This window comes from Manacus vitellinus, unplaced genomic scaffold, assembly GCF_001715985.3.
Source record: "Manacus vitellinus isolate BGI_N305 unplaced genomic scaffold, ASM171598v3 scaffold_14_pilon, whole genome shotgun sequence".
Classification (NCBI taxonomy): domain Eukaryota; kingdom Metazoa; phylum Chordata; class Aves; order Passeriformes; family Pipridae; genus Manacus; species Manacus vitellinus.
Window position 1 is genome coordinate 17643761 of NW_021939063.1, and position 14155 is coordinate 17657915.

At 49.9% G+C, this 14155-nt stretch overlaps 1 protein-coding gene across 4 annotated transcripts in view; it reads right to left on the bottom strand.

The window, feature by feature from the left end:
• RNF123 (ring finger protein 123) overlaps nt 1-14155 on the bottom strand; it is a 51606-nt gene that overhangs the window by 16948 nt on the left and 20503 nt on the right. For all 4 annotated transcript variants that reach the window (XM_029958248.1, XM_029958249.1, XM_029958247.1 and 1 more), the window contains 11 exons: nt 13710-13811; nt 12425-12531; nt 11697-11895; nt 10931-11076; nt 10736-10819; nt 10401-10508; nt 7509-7686; nt 6424-6498; nt 5925-6012; nt 5579-5666; nt 5365-5449 (listed from right to left, as the gene is read on the bottom strand). In XM_029958248.1, the coding sequence (XP_029814108.1) occupies nt 5365-5449; nt 5579-5666; nt 5925-6012; nt 6424-6498; nt 7509-7686; nt 10401-10508; nt 10736-10819; nt 10931-11076; nt 11697-11895; nt 12425-12531; nt 13710-13811 (1260 nt within the window). The remainder of the gene's footprint in view (nt 1-5364; nt 5450-5578; nt 5667-5924; nt 6013-6423; nt 6499-7508; nt 7687-10400; nt 10509-10735; nt 10820-10930; nt 11077-11696; nt 11896-12424; nt 12532-13709; nt 13812-14155) is intronic.

A 14155-nucleotide genomic window follows, 5' to 3' on the forward strand; every position in this document is an offset into this window, starting at 1 on the left:
AGTACAGTTTCTCATCCAGAAACTGTCACATCTTTGTCCCCTTTGCCATCCCCCCCTGAACCTTGACAGCTCTCCCAGGTTTTCTTTGGAGAGGTGGAATCAGAAGCACACACAGCATCCAAACCACAAGCGTGTGGCAGATTTGCACAAAGGCATAATGTGGTTTTGGTTTTGTTCTGTTTTCCTTTCCTCATAATTGCTGTTGTGTAATTTGTTCCTTGGACTGGACATCAAGCTGCTCTTTTCCAAAAGATTACAATAGGTTGCCAGTTCAAGGATGACCCTCAGGAACTTGCTGGTCATGAGGTGCAAGTGAGAAGCCCAGGAGTCAGTGCTGGAGCCCACCTTGTCTTCTCTGTCAGTGATGGCTGAAGGGGCACATCACAGCCTTACTCCACCACTCTACATCTGACCATGCTGATTCCATCTACATTTTCTCTCCCGTGAATTCAGAATTAGAAGGTTTTTTTGTAAAGTTTTTTGTGCCTTCTTTTCCCCAGCCTCCTTTCAATGTGTAAAAAATGCTTTTTATTGAAAATGCTGACATATTAACCCTCTGCCAGCCTTTAAGTACCAAAGCAGTCCTAGGCAAGGATCAACACTCCCTGTGGAGGAGCTGTGTGTGTTGTCCTGCTGGTCTGTTGCCAAAGCCTCTTTTACCAACACTTCAAGTCAGGACAGATCTCAACATGGATTGCCTAGCCAAAGTTTACCTCATTTACAGGCAGCTTTGGCTTTTTGAAGGATGCTCTTATACTTGTAACAACTTGCTTTATCCTGATTTCTAGCCAATGACTACTTCCTCGTGGTCTTTTTTCCATGATTGGTGTGAGTTTGCTACAAATCTCCAGTTCTTAAATGCTTTCCCTGCTGCTGCCAAAGACTGTGCTAGACTGTAAGACCATTAAAAACCAGTGCCTTTTGTCAAACTTCTCCACAGTTAAGTAGGTTTATTTAAGGTTTTAAACTTTCTTTCTTGTGTTACTTTCTTGGCTTTTGTTGCTCCTAAGAGGATTCTGAATCTAAAGATGCTGTGATCACTGTTACTCTTTGAAAACAGTATAAAAAACAAGCCCTGGAACACAGCAAGAGCAGCTTCATCCCTTGCATGAGTTTCCAGATGAGGTTCTCCACAGGGCAGTCATGAGTGGTACCCAAAAATCTAGTCCTGTTGTTGTGTTCCTTTTCTTTTGCTGAGGCATTCCTTCAGGTACCACTGCCCTCCTGGGCAATGACACATCCCTTACATGTGCCACTGCAGACAGGGATGTCATTCCACAGGGAGTCTTTGGATACTCACTGATGGGGTGATCTCGATCCTGGCAATAGTCTTTAGTGCTTCTGAAATTTGTACCTCCCTAATACAAAAGCCACTCAGTCTTGGCTTAGCCTTCATTATGACAGATAAACATCAGTCATTGGAACAGAAATCAGTGGTTTTCCAAGGCCAGAAATTTTGACCTCAATACATTTAATGTGGGCAACAGAGCGTGGAACCCAGCGGTTACAGATACATCCGATGTTTCCACAACAGAAACTTCCCTGCAAAAATATAAATTAAATAGAGGAGATAGAGGTGGGGGAAACAGTGAATAAAAAAAAAAAGAGTTCTTTAAGAGGATTATTAGGGAGCTAGAATGCCCCAGTGCTCCAGCTAGCACTTGGGTTAAAAGGCATGAGTTAAAATGTAAAAGGTAAAGTGAATGTAATAAAACATAGCCAGTGGTAGATGAAAACAAGGAGAAAGGGGGGTAATAGAAGGAGAAGACATAAAAAACATCCTCAACTAACCATGTTAAATGCAAAGTTTCTTCAGCTACAAGGAAAAAATCTAGGTAGAAAGTCTAACAGTAGCAGAGGCTCATTATTAGAGAGAGTTAAAAATTAATAAAGCAGACAAAGTGGAAGCCTTCAATAAGTGCTCCTACTAGATAATGGTAAAGAAGCAGGGTCATGTACTTTCATCACAGGAAGGTAATTATGTGCTTTATAGTTTGCTAATGAGCCAGCAAGACTTATAACAGGGCTAATTGTGAGACTTCTGGGTCAGCAGCCTGAGGGATCTCTGGACACTGCAGCATTTACAGTAGAGCTGGGAGCACAGAGGGGGAAAGCCCCAAATTGACCAGATTCAGAAACAAAGCAGCTCCACCCAATGCTAATCTGGGTTTTTGAAAGGGCCCAGATGCATTACAACCACGTCACTGTGCCCAGGCAGAGATGCATTTAGAGGAGCAAAGGGAAGGCTGCGGGGGCGAGGCAGAGGGAAAGCGGGAGGCATTCAGGGGATGAGATATCAATAAGGTGGAGTGCCAGGCATCAGGACAGCCCAGGGCACAGCTGGGATCCCTGTGTGCCTCCAGCTAATGCAAGTTTTGGCTCTGTGACCAGCAGAGCAGGGAGGGGTTCCCGCCAGCATGACACAGGCACCTCTGGGATGATAAAAACATGGGAAGGGTGAACAACTGTGGGGCTTACAAAAAAGCAAAACCTCTTCCTGGATAAGGCACAGAGGCTGTATGTTTTGCACCACTGAAAAGGACTAAGAAGTGAGTTTAGCCTGATACACAAGCACTTCTGAAGACTAGAATGTTGTAATGCAGTTTAAGCCAGCAGAAAAAGGCAGAGCAGCAGCAGTGGGAGACAGAAGGTGAGGTTAGGTATGGGGGAATGGTTTCAAACTGAAAGAGAGCAGGTGTGGATTAGATATCAGGAAAAAATTCTTTCCTGTGAGGGTGGTCAGGCATTGGCACAGGTTGCCCAGAGACGTTGTGGATGCCCCATCCCTGAAAATGTCTAAGGCCAGGATGGATGGAGCTCTGAGCAACCTGCTCTAGTGGAAGGTGTACCTCCCTACAGCAGGGGAGTTGGAATTAGATCTTTAAGGTCCTTTCCAACCCAACTCATTCTATGATTTCATGATCCCCATCAGGAATCATAAGTGATAGATTTATTTCCAAGGGGGAGAAACCACCACCAGAAGGGCTTGGACAATTTAAGTACTACCAGCTGATATTTTTGGTGTTGTCAGACGGAGGCAGGATCTCTTCCTGAAAGACCTCTTTAGCTTAGGCAATTTGCTGGACTTGGGAAGGGGATGGGGGTGAATTGTCTGGCCCCTGTTGCACAACATTCCAGCTAAATGATCTCACAGTCCCATCCACATTCCCTCCATGGCTTGATGGGTGCATGGGCAGAAGGCCTGGGGCAGAGGAGCCCTGTGATGCAACCTGAAGCCACCCTGCAGCTCCTGCTTTTACAAGCCAGGCTGCCCCTGGTGTGCATGTGGGAGCAGCACCCAGCCTTGTCCAAAGGCCATGATGAAACCAAAACAAGTCCCTGCAGCAGCTGCCAAACAGAACTGCCCCAGCTCTGAGCACAGCCCTGTCTGCTCTCAGGAGCCAAACTGGAGGCATGAGAGCTCTTCAGTGCCAGCAGGGCTAAGGAAGAACTCTGGGAGCAAGCAGGGACAGCCTTTCTGAGCCTCTCCCCCTCGCTGGCTAACCCAGGCAGCCACCCATTGCTCACCATCGGTGAGCACGGGCTAAAGGCAGCAGAGGAGACCAGGTCTGTGCTCTGTGTTTCATGGATATTGTGAGACAGCACTAGCAAACCTTCCCCACCTGTGCAGTCCTCCAAGGAAGCATTCCCAGAGCAGGACAAGGCTGGAGCACCAGAGAACAGGCCTTTGCCCAAGCTCCCTTCAGACTGGCCTGCAGAAGCAGACCCAGATAAACAGGGATTTCCTTCAGCTCAGCAGTTTGTCCTGTTGTCCCCTGCCAATGCTCAAATTGCAACGAGGTGAAGATGATGGGTGGGAAGGCGGGGGGGTCGTCTTCTCCTCCCTAGGCAGCATCTCAAGGACACCTCTGAGTCCCCTGTCCCTCTTCAATTAAATCAGCATTCATTATTGATTTGGTTGAGCCTTAAAATAGCAATCCCCAGAGCAAGTCCCTAGTAGCCAGCACAGCCCACTCCAGGCTCAGACTCTGTGGAGCCACACAACACATGGAACAAGGCCTCCACAGCTGAGGAACTCTGCTCCTGCCCCAGAGCTCCCCAGGATGGGGGGATCTTGGTCACCACCCCAGAGGACTGGAGGCAGCCATTCAAGGTCTTGGCTGTGCAGTAGGAGTGTGAGAGGACAGCCACGAGGTCTCTCCTGCTTGTGTACCAGGGTTTCTCCATCATCCTCCAAGGAAGAGAGGAACCTAAGGCTGGCACAGCCTGTGGAAGGCTCTGACACTTGAGGTAACCCTGATAAAACAGGTTTGAGAGCAGGTCCATGAAGCAGCCTCAGAGATTGCTACATGGGCACCAGCCCACCTGGCTTCTCCCATGGAACTGAGGAAAACAATCATGTGTGAAGCTCTCTGCCCACAACGAAGGGTCTCTTTAGACAGAAGAGGGGAAGCAGGGAGCTCTCTAAAGCTACTTCACCAGACAAGAGAGGGTCACACAACAAACTTACTCTGGAAACTAGCAACAGAGAGATCTCCTGGGCACCATGGGCAGGAGAGAGAAAAGAGAACAAGAGTGCTGTTAAAACAGAGACAGACAGCTCACCAGGTGGGGCTCAGCACACACCTCCATGTGCTGCATTCCCATGGCAAGCTGCAGCACCCTCTGTCCCCCATACCCATCCAGCTCTCCAGCAGCAAGGTCTGGCACAAAGCCTTTTCCAGAGGGGGGGGGTAAAGAATGTATTCAGACAGGTCCAGACCCTGCAGGGGTGAAGCTGGGGACGTGTGGACGTGTTCTTCAGCTCAGGAAAGGTCCTTTCTCCTCCCCGCATCTTTTTCAGCCACAACGGAGCTGAGGAACCCCTCAGTTCAGTGACAGTGCTGAGAACCAAAATGAAGTGCCAAAGGCAGGACAGGCTCTGCCAGGCTCTGAGAGGTGCCTGTTTAAAACACTCCCTGCTTGGAAATTTGTCCAGTGCCCTGCCTCCCTGGGCACCTGCTCCCTCTCACAGGGTATCTGCTGCTTGGCAAACATGAAAACTCTTCCCCACAGCAGCTGCTCACTGTGGACATCACAGAGCCTTCTCCCAGGCTTACATTTTGGGGTAAAACTCTGGTAAGGATGCAGCCCTGGGCTTCTCTCCTCTCCCTTGAAGGACAGAACCCCTCCTTGTCATGGGTCCAACTCACCATCCAGCATGCAAGAGTCACCAGCCAGTGTAGAGAGGCTGGGGATGGCCAGGCTGCAAAGACTGGGTCTGATATTTGGCCAGGAGCTCTTTACTTCAGCAGCCATCTCACCAGCTGGCCTGGCCCATAGCAGAGACGGCTGCTAGGGAAGAGGCTGGTCCTCCCTCACCACCCATCACAGCCCAGAGTGCCCATCCCCTGCCCCACTCACTCTGCAGGCTGGGCAGACTGGCATCCTCAGGCTTGGTTTTCAGCAGGTGTGGGAGCCGTGTGTATCTGTACCCAAAGCCACAGCCCTGGCAAAAGAGATAAGGAAAGATCTTAGAGGTTCAAAAACAGTTGTGTTTTGCTGCTACTCTAAAGTGAAACGCTCAGTGTCCCACGAGCCCCAGGTGCTGGGAGGGGCTGGGATGCAGGATGCTCACCCGCCACAGCCTGACGAGGATCCAGTTGGTCTGTGCCCAGGGTCGCTGCTCGTAGGGAGCCAGGAGGTTCTTCATCATGGAGATCCGCCTGCCAGACAAGGACATAGGTCAGCCCACAGGGTTTGGGAACAGGGGATTAAACAGGACACACAGTAGGACCCACAGAGCTGGGGCAGAGCAAAGCCACAGGTATAAGGGTGACAGAAGGCTCCTAAATCAACTCCAGCACCGTGCTGCAGCTCCGGGACCCTCAGTGGTGCTTGGCAGCCCACTTGCTCGCTCATCCAGCCCTGCCACCACCCCAGCCCTGCCCCAGCTCCCCAGGAACAGGCAGGGCAGCACTTACTGCTCTTCTGGGATCCTCTCCACAGCACGCAGCGAGTGGGGGTAGCAGACGTAGCTGGCCAACGCCTGCATCAGGGAGTCCCGGATGTCTGAGGAGGAATGAGAAGGGACTAGGCCAGGCACCCAAGGACACACAGGGAGCTGTGGGGGGGTGCCAGGGGCTGGGAGGGACTGACCCTCACGTGGAGAGGCACACTGTCCCACTTGACATGGAGAGCATGCTTATGCTCTGACAGTTAAGGAATAACCCCAGACTGGACATGCAAGTAGCTGGGACATGAGTCCTGCTTTCCAAAGCGTATCCCAGATCATGTATCTAACCCTGGACTAAGAAGGACACACCAGACAAGGGCAGTGCCCAGCCTCTCTTTGTATGTGGAGGCATAAAGCACTCAACAGATTCAGGAGACAGATCCCAACAGAAGTCTGGTGAGCCACTGGCAGTGGGACCGGCCAGACCTGTGGCACCATCACCCCAAAGCAGAGGAGTGCAGCTTTACCTGTGCCCACAATCCTCGAGTCAGCAAAATGCTTGGCCAGGATGGCAGCAAGGCGCATCAGGGTCTCGTCATAGCCTGCAAGAGAAGGAGGGAGCAGGGGTCACACCAACGGCCTGATGGGAAGCCCTGTGGTCCCAGCACTCCTGTGGACATGGTACAGGCCATGGAATTCATCCCTGTAACAGCTAGCTGCAGCTTTGTTGTGTGTCTAGTTGTCAAAACAGACAGCTGGGAAGACACATTCATCTCCAGGAGAGCCTCTCACCTCAGTCTGCAGAGTCTGAAACAGTTACTCAGAGAAACATAAAACCATGCAGTCCAGTCGGACACAAAGGAGAGGTGCCTGGTGCAGAAGAGGTTGAGTAACACAAAGAAGATCTTAGAAGACAAGCCATGTCCAGCCTGCAGGCCCTAAGAAATCTGCTACTGCTTAATTCTGCTGCTGCCTGCACAGCAGGCACAGCCCCCACTTAAAGGATGTGAACATTTCAGCTATGTCTCGTTGGTGGGAACAGAAGCTTTTCTTACCTTCGTGGGCTCTGGAAAGCACAGAACTATTTGCTAAGAGCTCAGCAGGGTCACTTAGCCAGGAAAGCACAGAACGTACCCAGAGGAAATCCACCTAAACACAGACTCCTGGCACCATGTGGGTGGTCATCTCCATAGGAACTTACCCAAATCCCAGGGGAATTTGAAAGCAGTCCCAATTTCTGCACTCATGGCACATCTCCTCCCACCCAGAAACCAGAAAGCAATGGCACACACTGCTGAGGCACTCACATCTTAGAGCACCCCAGCCCATTCCTGATACTCCTTTGGAAACACAATCCATAGCTGCCAGCAATTTTCACTATAGTCAACCCTGTGAGAGCTTTGGGCAAGGCATGGGCTCCCTTCTGAGCACAGTGACCGGGGGTACCCGCTCAGAAAGCAGCCTCAGCACCTGCCCAGCACACACAATGTACTGGTGCAGCACGTCACAACCAGGAAAGGACACAGAAGGGGTGATGCCCAACTACTGCTACTTCTCCATAAGGATGTGACTTTATCAGGACAGAATTAGCAAGGCCTCCCCATGCCCTCACCTGGAAGTTCCTCCATGCTGTTTACAGGGCTGAAGTAGTTCTTGAGTGCACTGTAGCTGTTCATAGCCACGCTGAGGTAGAATTCTGGCATGAAAGCGAAGAGCGAGCCTGTCCTGTCACCGTGCTCGATGGTGCGGATGCACACCCGCAGCAGCCAATAGATATCCTGCATCTTCTCCTGGCCAGGAAGAACACAACAGTCCCCAGTGAGTTTTGTCCAGCTCCTCTTTGGAGAAACAACCATCAGCACCACACTTAGACCTCAGAAACATTTCCGCATCGGAGGCGTTCCTCAGACCGCTGCTCTGAGTTCAGTAACCTGATCTGTGCATTTAGGCTTTTCACAGAGCCACAGAACCTTCAGGTGGAAGGAACAGTCTGAGATCTCTACACCAACCTCAAGCTCAGAGCATGGCTCTCATCAATGTGATGGCTTTGTCTCACCCAGCATTTAGACCCTCCAAGCACTACTCCTTGCCAGTGTGTATCCAACCACACAAGCCTGGTGGTAAAAAAAGGAAGTGAGTTTTGATTCCAAGGACGCTGCTGAAAGAAAGCAGACACTAGAAAACCCAGCAGAAATCTGCTGGAAAGGAAGTTGGTTCATTGTAGGGATTAAATAGGAACAGGCTGAAAGCTCACACCAACTCAGATCTTTGTAATAGGCAGCCACAGCCTTTCAGGTTCTGTGCCAGCCATTCAAACAGATTTACTGTCCTGAGGAGCCTCTTGTTTCTCTAAATAAAACTCTGGGGGTCCTAAATTAAAACCAGGAAATTTAAGGGCATCTACATAACTGGAAACTATAAAAATGAGTGCCAACAAAGCCATAAAAAGAGGAAATATTATTTCATATCCTGCAATGCCAAGAAATAGCATAAGCAATAACTACTTGCATAAAAATAGATGGAGAAGGGTTACACTTCTAATTAAAGAAAAAAGTAAAATTAGAGGTGCAGATAAGGGATTTTGTTTGCTTAGTGGCTTTTCTAAAGTGTGTTGTTACCACCTTTGGGAGATTTTCATGGGTTTTCATGGGTTCTGTAAATTAGACTGAACTAGTGCAAATCATCTAAAATGATTAAAAGACATTTTTATCTTGACACCAACACACATCTCAGCCAAACTGCTGCTTTCAGGATAAAAAGCAACTGTGCAGACAACATTAAGTTAAAAGAAATGCTGCATTTGGTTTTATTAAGACTTGACAACCTCAAAACATCATTTCAGGTATTGCCAAGCTTGAAGAAAGCCTACACCAAGAGGATACAAAGATGTGATTACCCACAGTGTGATGGATAAAGTGTTGTAATAAAATAAGCTGGAATTCCCACAGGGATGTTTTGAAGGCAGGATTATGTGCTTTAAAACGAAGAGTGTTTTTAAGCTGTAGCATTCCCTTTTGTCTAACCTTGAATCCCTCAGCTCAGAATAAACCAGTGACTAATTCCCCTGAGGAAGGAGCAGCCTCTGCTGTGCTGTGACACAGCACAGAGTGGGACTTCACCTCTAGACAGAGCCAGGCTCTTTCTCTCCATCACCAACAGCAATGCCTGCAACACTCACACAGATGTGGTCCTCCAGTGCACACAATTCCCAGGGACACAGGAGCCACTGGATGGATGGATTCATTGAGAAAGAGCAGGATGGCTGTGAGATGGAGCCCTGAAGGCACAGGCTCCTGGCTGCAGCTACATTTGGCTCCACAGCAATCTCACTGGGCTCTCAGGGCACATTCCACACCCTGAGCCAGCTCCTGAGCTGCTCTCCCTGTGGACCATGCAGACCAGAACAGCAGCACAAGCAGGGAAGGCTGTAACCTTTGCTCCCAGATGCTGCTGATTCATCCAGAAAGGTGACACTGCACTCCTGATGGATGGCAGCACCTGCCTTTAGTATGACAATGGATTATCCAGAGTCATGAAGTGTTTCTGCAAGGGCCATCATAGCCATACCTGCAGTGCACCCTGGTGATGCCCTTCAGCCTTTCCAGAGTAGTCTGGGAAGAAAGGATTCTTTTGTGGCAAGCATGGGCTATGCTACTGCATCTGGAGATCTTCTCCCTCCAGTATTGTGCCTTGCAGTCCTTCTCAGGAGTAAAGGAGAGGACAAGCAAAGAGCTCATGAGCCAGGATCAGCCACTATAGCTCTGCCAGATGTATTCATGAGAACTAGTCTTCCCCTCCCTGTTTACATCCTGGGACACATGTAGAGACCCTGCTGCCTCTGCATGTTCAAGGCAACTAGTCTTCTTCCCCAGGTACAAAAAAAGCTACAGAGATGGGGCAAGGCAATGTGCAGGGGAAGACAGAAAAAGATCAGCAAAACTGCTCACAAGAAAACAGACCAGAGATTTTATCCTGGAAAATGGTGAATTCAGAGAAAAAGGGACAACCTGTGCAAATAGTCACTGCATTACTAAATGCAGAACACACTCTCTATGTGGAAACAAAGTGAGGAAGAGGAGAACACCTTAACAAAAATCCCTCAGCTTGGATCCTGCAGATTTCAGGAAGAGCAGCAGCAGTGAGATCCCCTTGTGATGCACAGCACAGCTCAGTGAAGTGGTCCACAGCAGCCTCTATCCTCTGACATGTCCTGAGAACTGAATCTCCTTTCACCCTGTACTCTTCTGTCTGCAGAGCAGATGCCACAAGTGAAAGCCCAGAGCACCATGCCCAGCTCAGATCAGACTGGGCTGTGCCCTAACAAACACTACAGGACCAAGGCTGGGACAGGAATCTCCAATGCACAAGAAGGGATAATAAGCCCCAAAGATCATCACCACTGCTTCAACACCAGGGAAAACAACACTTGTGGCATGTGAGCCAAGCAGCACTGATGCTCACTCACTGGTCTCCTCTGAGCTGCTGGAATTACACTCCTGCTCACCTTTGAATAGATGGTGACATTTATCCAGGCGAGGCGCCGGCTTAGGTGATTGAGCTTCTCAGAGAAGACCTTTTGGCTCTTCAGCAGTTCCTCATGGATGTCTCTCCTCTGAAAAGAGTGCAGAGATGTGAGGGCAGAGGTCACTGCCATTTACAGTATCCTTTTTCAGGGTTGGACAAACAATGCAAAAGCAAACACCACCTTGGGGCTACCTAGGGAGCATTGGCAGGAGGGAAAGGGGACAGTAGCTTTTCTGTGGATGCTTTTTATAGCACTGATTCCCACTCCCTCCAAAGAAAGGGAGGGAGTGGAAGTGGGAGTCCAGAAACACTTACTCTCTTTGGGCAGCGGCTGATTTTTTCCTCTGTGTCTTTCAGTGCCATGGCATATTCATTCACATCGTCTGACACACCAACCATCTGTTGGGAGAAGGAAAGGGCATATACAGTCACTAAATAAGCAGGAAACAGAGTCAGTGTGGAAGCCTGGATGTTGGGGAAATGGATTCCTACATAGCACGTGCTGTTTACCTTCCCAAGCTGCTGGTGCACACTGAGGTTGTACATCATCACTATCCCATCCAGGACTTCCAGAAGGGAGTTCTCAGTGATGGGTTGGTCTGGCTCCTCTGGGGGTCTGCCCAGTAAGAGACCCTCGTTTCCATGGGTGCCTTCAACTGCAATGCATCCCCAAGACAGGAAAGAAGTTCTCAGCACAGCATTTTGGCACCTCAGCTTCTGCCTTCACCTCTCTGAAGCCAAAGCCCTGTTGTGTCTCTGTGCCCCTTCCCAGCCCACATGAGTCACTAGATACACTAACACACCATTCCCATCTCGCTGCCTGCATCAGGTTGACCCATAAGATCTGTTCAGACAGACCCAGGCCACGTAAGTTCAACTTCCTCAAGCCCTGTATATGCTTGAGAGGCCTGCATGGCCCAATGCAACAGCAACAGTGCTGCTCCTGCACACGCCATCTCCTCCAGCTAGTCTGTGTTCAGAGCAAATGTGGCCACAACTGCCTCTGAACCACCTCTCTGCAAAGCCTCACTGCACGTGCAGGAACCAGGCAGGAACCCTACACACAGAGAGTGACAGCACCACCAGCATCATGCTCAGGATGGCAAAGGGGTCTTTTGGGTCTTTGCGGACTTTTGGGTGTCAGCACGTCCTGGGAATGAGAAGGAGCAACGCTGGCAGCAAAGAGATTCCATTCCTCTTGAGAGTACCGGGAGCTGGAAGATGCCATTCTGCCAGGGACCCCCTGGGCCAGGGTAGCACACAGCAGAGTACTCACTGTCCTCCTCTGTGCGCTGCTCCACGCTCAGCGTGCGCACCTTGATCTTCTCCAGGGCGCCCAGCGGCCGCCGCGGGTTCATCAGGCTGACGGCTGCCGTGCTCAGGAACCGGTTGGCACGGCCCAGGGTGGGGGAGCTGAGCCAGCCAGGCCTGGCAAGAGCTCCACCGATGGCCAGGGCGGCAGAGGGACGCTGGGACTGAAAGGAAATGAAGGGAGAAGCAGTTCCAGCTGTTTGGTTACCTGCTGTTCCTCCCTTGTCTCTGCAAGGATGTTGGGATAGATGTCCAGTGGCCACTGGAAGATGAGCGGACACCCTTCCTATCATGGTTGGGCCAGCAGTGCCAGGGTAGCAAATGGACAGTCCTTCCTCCAAGGGCACATGCCAGGCACAAGCAGCAGATCTGCACAGCAAGGAGCTGCTCTGTCTGTCATTGCCTTCCACCCTTCCAAATGCAAGCACCATGAGCTGCCATGGAGGGCAGGGGGCATATTCAGATCAGTGGGTAGTGAGAGAACACAGCAAAGAAAATGTTGCTGCTCAAACATCCAGGACCTTGCTGATCTCCAGTGACTCTCATGCAAGTGCAGCTGTTTATCTGGTTGCCCATGGACTGGTTACAGTCCTGGCCCAGACATTGTCTTCTTCTAAAGAAAAGCCTCTCTGGCCAGAGGCTGAACTTGCTGCCCCAGCACCAGGACCCCTGCAGGTGATTAACATAACTCACCTGTGCTGCTGATGTTGCTGATTCCTCATCTTCATCAAGATCATCCATAGTCACTGCCTGTAGCTCTGCAGGGTCAATCAGGACATTGGCTTTTGCAGCCAGGTCATCTGCACAGAGCACAGCAAAGCAGCTGTGAACACAGGAGTCACCCTTCACTTCCCATGAGGCAGCCCTGGGCTCATCCTCTCTCCTGCTTTTTGGCAGTAGAGAAGCAGCCAGCAAAGCTGGATGGTGTATCAGAACCTTCCCCGGGGTTCCTTCCATGGAACAAATCTGCTCTCACTAACAGAGACCAAGCAGTGATGGGTGCTGCTCACCCAAGACCCATTTCTGCTCCTGGTCCTACCAGCTACAAATGGGATAACTGAGGAACCAGGAAACAACCACCAGGGCCAGACTAGAATAGTGCAGGGAAGGAAACTCTGTGCCTGAGACAACTTTTTAAGCATCCAGTTCTTCAGTGCTGTCCCATGATGTGTCCCTAACTCACTAGGACTGAGACTCACACCGGAAACAATCTCAGCCCAAAGGAAGGCTGTGCTGATGTCTGTGCTGTACAAAGCCTAAAGAATGTCATCTCTAATCCATAGCTCTGTCTTTAAATCTCTTCAGGATACTTTGGTAAGAGACCAGAGGAGATTATGTAGTTCTTAAGTTAAGTAATCTAATTTTGAAAAAACTAGGGATTAACTTGAGACAGAGAAAATGGTCCTAATCTTGCAAACATCCTGGGGAGGAAGAGACATCTGAGCAAAGGTAAGTGGCACATTAGCCAGAAACCAGAGACAAATCAAGTCCAGTGGAATGCCAAGGGGTTTCTAATCCTTCCTTAAGGGAGGCTTTGGAAGTTTATTGCCAGAGTGGGCTGCTTACAAACACACAGCTGCAGTACATACACAGGACTGCTACTACTTGCCCCGAGTGGTACAGCAAGTAAATCCTGGACATCCTTCATGCCCAGTAGAGCCAGGCTGATGGTCAGTGCTTTGACAGCTCCCAGCCCTTGGCTGTGGTGCAGCAAGAGCAAAACACCAGAGGATATTCCCAGACTATCCCCTTCCTCCAACTGCCACATGCCCCATTCAGGGATACAAACAGTAAACTGTTCACCTAAAGGACACTCCACCCAATAGGAGCGGTGTCTTCTTCAGAGTAACCTGCACCTCATTAAAATTCAAGTCTTCTCAAATTTAATCAAAATTCATTACCCACAGCTCCCTGGAATGTCTCTTGGGTGAACTTCAGCCAGGACCTGGATGCAGATATTGGAAATGAAAGCACTTACCTTTCAGAGTCTTCTTAAGATGAGACAGGAGTCCTCCAAGTCGCTGAAGGTCAAAATAATCCACCTTCCCATTATAGAAGAGTTGAGGAGGGACATAAGCCTCTAAAGCAGAGAAGATTTGTTTTTTTCCATGAGTCCCATGCACAGGATTCACACATATATGTATGGCCTCCTAAGGCAGACCCCAGGCGCTAGCCTAGACTAACATTTATCAACAAGATTTTTGCCATAAAAGCACGAGCCGTTAAGGCAGGGGTGATTTTCACAATGGAGGAAGCATTAGATCCATGCAGAAACAGGAGCAACCAAGGGCCATCAACAACAAGCCTCCCAGCACTTCCTTCCTCAAACCACAGGCACTGGGGTAAACTGGATCATCATAAGACTTGGCAGCTCTCCACCTGGCTACTCCAGCTCTGACACTGAGTCCCACATGGATTATAAGG